This window comes from Cyprinodon variegatus, unplaced genomic scaffold (assembly GCF_000732505.1).
Source record: "Cyprinodon variegatus isolate N-32 unplaced genomic scaffold, C_variegatus-1.0 Scaffold61, whole genome shotgun sequence".
Taxonomy (NCBI): domain Eukaryota; kingdom Metazoa; phylum Chordata; class Actinopteri; order Cyprinodontiformes; family Cyprinodontidae; genus Cyprinodon; species Cyprinodon variegatus.
In genome coordinates this window covers 1502017-1507009 of record NW_015150514.1, presented here as the reverse complement: position 1 = coordinate 1507009, position 4993 = coordinate 1502017, and the positions used below count along the sequence as shown (strand labels likewise).

At 41.0% G+C, this 4993-nt stretch overlaps 1 protein-coding gene across 7 annotated transcripts in view; it reads right to left on the bottom strand.

Moving 5' to 3' along the window:
* Positions 1-4993, bottom strand: part of fam13a (family with sequence similarity 13 member A) — a 63864-nt gene that overhangs the window by 53033 nt on the left and 5838 nt on the right. For all 7 annotated transcript variants that reach the window (XM_015371632.1, XM_015371633.1, XM_015371634.1 and 4 more), the window contains exon 3: positions 2766-2975. In XM_015371632.1, coding sequence (XP_015227118.1) covers positions 2766-2975 — 210 coding nt within the window. The remainder of the gene's footprint in view (positions 1-2765; positions 2976-4993) is intronic.

Here is a 4993-nt window from a genome sequence, read left to right as displayed (position 1 = left end):
TTAGATCTCAGTGCTGCATTTGATACAGTTGATCATAATATTCTTTGAGAAAGACTTGAATATTTTTATTCTTTTTTTTATCAGGACATGTCATTTGAATCCCATATGTAAGAGTTTTCTAGAATTTTATTATTTCATCTGCAGAATATTGCAAATATTGAAAATATCCTGTCGAGGGGTGATGCTGAGAAACTAGTCCATGCATTTGTTAGTTCAAGGCAAGACTATTGTAATTCTTTACTTTCAGGAAGTCCACAAATTAAAGTGATCTAATCAAAAATGGTGCAATCAGACTTCTGATGAAAATTAAAAAGAGAGATCATCTCTCTCATATCCTAACTTCTCTGCATTGGCTTCCTGTTACATTTAGAACAGATCCAAAATCCTGACATATAAAGCCTTAAATGGCCAAGCTCCTTTTTATATCAGATATCTAATGGTTCCCTTACAGTAAGTTCCTAACAATGCACTTTTTCCAGCCAGGTCAAGACCCCACTGATGTAAGATAAACAACTTTTGCCCCTTTTCCACTAGATCCACTTGGCCTGGCTCTATTCTACCCCACCGTTTCCATCCCCACATTTTCCTCCCTGTTGAGGAGCAGGTGTAGAGATGAATATGGCTTAAAAAGCCAATACAAGTACTGGCATAAGTGGAAAGGTACCCCGTTTCTCCATCTCTTTGACATTTTCAGCATTGGGCCTATCTGCTTTCTGGGAAGGTTTGGGTTCATTGAATTAAACGTGAACACAGTCCCAGCAGTGTTCCTGCAGCAAAACGATCCCAAACTCAAATAGAAATTGGTCATTTTTAATAATAATCTTTGGTTGTGGTGACTTGGAAGAGCATTACAGGAAAAGCCTGAAAATATGTTGAGAGTCTTACTTGGGGTAATTAATTGGGTCAGAGTTGGCTAAACGGATATGACTGAGTGACGCAAATGTTGTGAATGGCCCTCTGCTTCTGTGCATGCATGCGTAACAATATGAGTACCTCTGTGTAAGTATGTAGAGGAACAGAGGGGAACATTGCCTTCCAATTGTAAGTCTACAGTTTTACACAGTTGAGAGTCTTTCTAATGGGGGAGGGAGGCAGTAGTAAGAGCTTACTGCAAGAATGTTTGAGGAGAGACTGCTGAGACATTATGCATGTTTTCAACTTCTGAAGTTCTGGTGCTTGAAAAAAGAGCACAGGGATTTACAAAGAAGCTGAGAAGCTAAGCCTGAAAATTCATCAATCGATCCGTCCATCCACCCGTCCATCCATCCATCCATCCATCCATCCGTCCGTCCGTCCGTCCGTCCGTCCGTCCATCCATCCGTCCGTCCATCCATCCATCCGTCCGTCCATCCGTCCGTCCATCCGTCCGTCTGTCCGTCCATCCATCCATCCATCCATCCATCCATCCATCCATCCATCCATTAATCTGTCCATCCATTATTCATCCAGACGTCGAACAATCCATCTGTCCGTTTTCTGTCCGTCCATCAAGTATGGCATCCTGGCCCAGAAAAAGGATTTATATAAGGCCCATCCATAATACTGATGGAGGTTTTAAGTGTTTACAGAAAGCCACTGTCAACATTTACCCTGCCCAGATTATCCCAGATATATTTGTAATGTTTAGCTTTATGAATAAAAGCTTTTTATTATTTTCTCCACCCATTTTATGACCATTTAAGATTCTCTGGATTTACATATGTGGCTCATATGGGTAGAAGATGGGCTAAACAGTGAGGGAGAAATGTCCACCCGATAATGGCCCTATGCACTGGTTTTAGGAGAACTCTGGGTAAAAAAGTGGGACACAGGAGGGTGTTGGATGCATTGCCTAATAGCCTGTATCCACACGGAGCTGGATAACATAACAGTGTGGTATTATAATTACAAAGGTGTTGGGCCCAAATCCCTACCCTCTTTAACACAAAAGAATCACAGCTTCGACTATTAAATAAATATCCAGCAAAATGTAACCAAAGGTGTCTATCAATGATTGGGTAATCATCTACTGCAGAGGTGCCAAAGTCCAGTCCTCTAGGGATGAATCGGTGCACCAGCACACCAGGATCAAAGTACTGACTTCCCTCATCATAGAGGTGATCAGTTAGGTCTGCAGAAGTATGAAGAAGCATGTTGGAGAAGGGGTGGGAAAGTTTTAGGATAGCAGGATTTAAAACTGCCAACCACCAATCTACCATATACCAGGTTATGAGCTAACAGCTTTTGGGGAATTATAGTATTGAAACCTATTTCTATTTGTCAAACTGTGATAAAGCAGAAAAACAAGACTAAAAAGGCCAAAATCAGTTTCATTGAATCCATCAGAGAGATTTGTTCTCACAGCTAATCAAAACAGTACTCTAAGGAAACATCTGAAAACAACATAGAAACTTATGTGGTCATATAAGCAAAACAAACACTTTAGCCAAACGGTCTGATCCGCTGCCATCATATAACTGTAGAGCTGGAGCTGGAAGGCAGGTCAGGCTATCTCTGCCAAAGAACACTCTTTAAAGGTCAGGCCTGCCCTGAGATCCATGACTGCAGTGGCCAATACCCTCATACACTCAGATTCAAACTGGTGCCCTGATTAGCTCTGCTTATTGGAGAAGACTGAATGTTTATCTGCATCTATGACCCAGATTTTCATATTTCTCCATTTCACTTCTGAGTCTGGCAATGCATGCTGTAAAATCCTAAAACTCTGTTGGTTGGATTGTTCGTGACAGATAAGATAAAGGTGAGAGCAGGAGTTAATGTTTTACCCTCGTAGTGCTGTATAAGTTTCTGCTGCACCGTGGAGTTCACCAGGCCTTCAGGCAGATCTCTGAAGTAGCGTTTGAGCAGACTGGACACGGTGCACAGATCCGACTCAGAGAGCAGGTCAACATCGTCCCCGTTCTCCAGTCGTAGCCTCAGGGTCTCCACCGCCCGAACGTTCCCGTTTACTCTGAACAGACCCTCTTGATGCAGTGCTGCAGGAAAGGCAAAGAAAAATACTGCTTTGTTATAGATCTACACCTCATCCTGGAATTGAAACAGCATCTTTGGTTTGTCACTAATCCAGGTCAGTAGAGGTAAACTGGATCCCTGAGAGTGGATTCATGATCATTTCTGAGACCAGTAATGAAACAGTTCTGTGGGTGGATGCATCTTGAGTGGAGCAATATTGTCATCAACTCTTTGCAGAAGCAATAGAGAGCTAAAATAATTACTGACATTCAGCAAGGAGATACATCAGAGAGCATTTCTAGGACAAAGTACGCTGATGACCCCGCATCTTTTCACCCCACCCTTCCTCACCCTCAGCTCAATCTAAGCTCACATCTCTTTTATGCTCTTCATCCCATTACCCACATCCTCTTATCAATTTTCTCATCTCATTCTTGATTTCTATCCAGCCTTCTCTTAATAGGGTTCTATATTGGGGTTCCTAGTGGGTTATGAAAAGCTAGTTCCAAGTGACTGAAAGCTGATAATCCAATCCAATCAAACTTTATTTATATAGCACTTTAAAAACCAACAGGTTGAAAAGGTTTTATAAGGCCTCTAGATTATATTTAAAATGTTATTTTCAACACACAATTATCAATAGAGCACCTTATATGGGATTGTAATATGGAAAACAAGAAGTAAAATATTTAGTCGTGACCATAATGAAGGATTATATAGCAAAAGAAGATCTGACATAAAGAATAATTTAATGCATTATTAATGACCTGCTATAAAGAAATATGTCCATTTTTGGACAAGTTTTGACCACCAAAGTGGAGGTTCTTTCCATTTACATATCCAGCTTTTTCTATCGTTGAAACTCGGTTGGGTGACAGTGGCGTCGGATGCAGGAGTTTACCCTGCAAATGGACGATTACGGTTTCAACTCTTGCTGCTCAATGAGGAGAACTGCTGGAAGTCAGAGGGCCTGTCGGCTTTGCTTCTGTCAGCAAGCTGAAGCCAATGTGTAATTGTAAGTATTGCAAGGTATCTCCTTTAAATCTCAATTGTGACTCCTGTACTGTAATGTTAAAGTCTCACCATATTGTTCCTACTGAATTTTAGAATAAACCCATTCAATTCAATACAATTCAGTTTATTTATATAGCGCCAAATTACAACACTTATCATTTCAAAGTACTTTACAATTCAACCAGATCATCCAGTTTTCGATCTAGGGAAAACCAGCTGATCATTGACTCATTTATTTGAAAGCAATCCCTCACACCAAGCTTGAATGTAGCGACAGTGGAGAGGAAAACTCAGCATAGGAAAAAACTTCCAGCAGAACCTGACTCAGTGTGGTTCTGCCGAGGCCGACTGGGGTTCAAAGAGACAGAAGCAAAGATTTTATAAAATGTTTTTTTTTTTTTTGAAATTTAGTCACAATAAGAGAAACAGGACTACACTGAAAAACAGGCCAAGCTCCAACATCTATAAACAATGATGTTGATGGCAGCAGCACAGCTGATATTTCTCTCCAGGATGGAGTCACAGCCAACCAGGAACAGACCAGATGAAGCTTGCATGATATAAAGCACTGAGAGCATAAAGTTAGAGATTGAACTAACAAATACTGTAGACTTGGAGAATAGAGATAGAATGACACAGAATGGTAAAAAGTGTACCCTAAGTCTTCCAGCAGTATAAGCATAGAGTTCACATTTTCTCCCTGTGTTGAGCGGATTTTCTGTGGGTAAAGTCTTCCTACCACACTCCAAAAACAATAAAGCTCAACTCCTCTAGAACACCTGGAGATGAGCTCACAAAGAACAACTTTTTACAAAGTGAGGAACATTATGGACAACAATAAACATCCTCTTCATCTGACAGTTGAACACAACAGTCTCTATAGTCAAAGACTTGGCGTAGTAGTTTAACGCAACTCTCTGCAGCCCGTCCAGAAAGTGTCTTGCTAGTGGCAGTGTTGTGGTCAAGACCACCTAACCCGAGACCAAGACAAGACCAAGACCAGAGTGTATCGAGACAGAGACAAGAC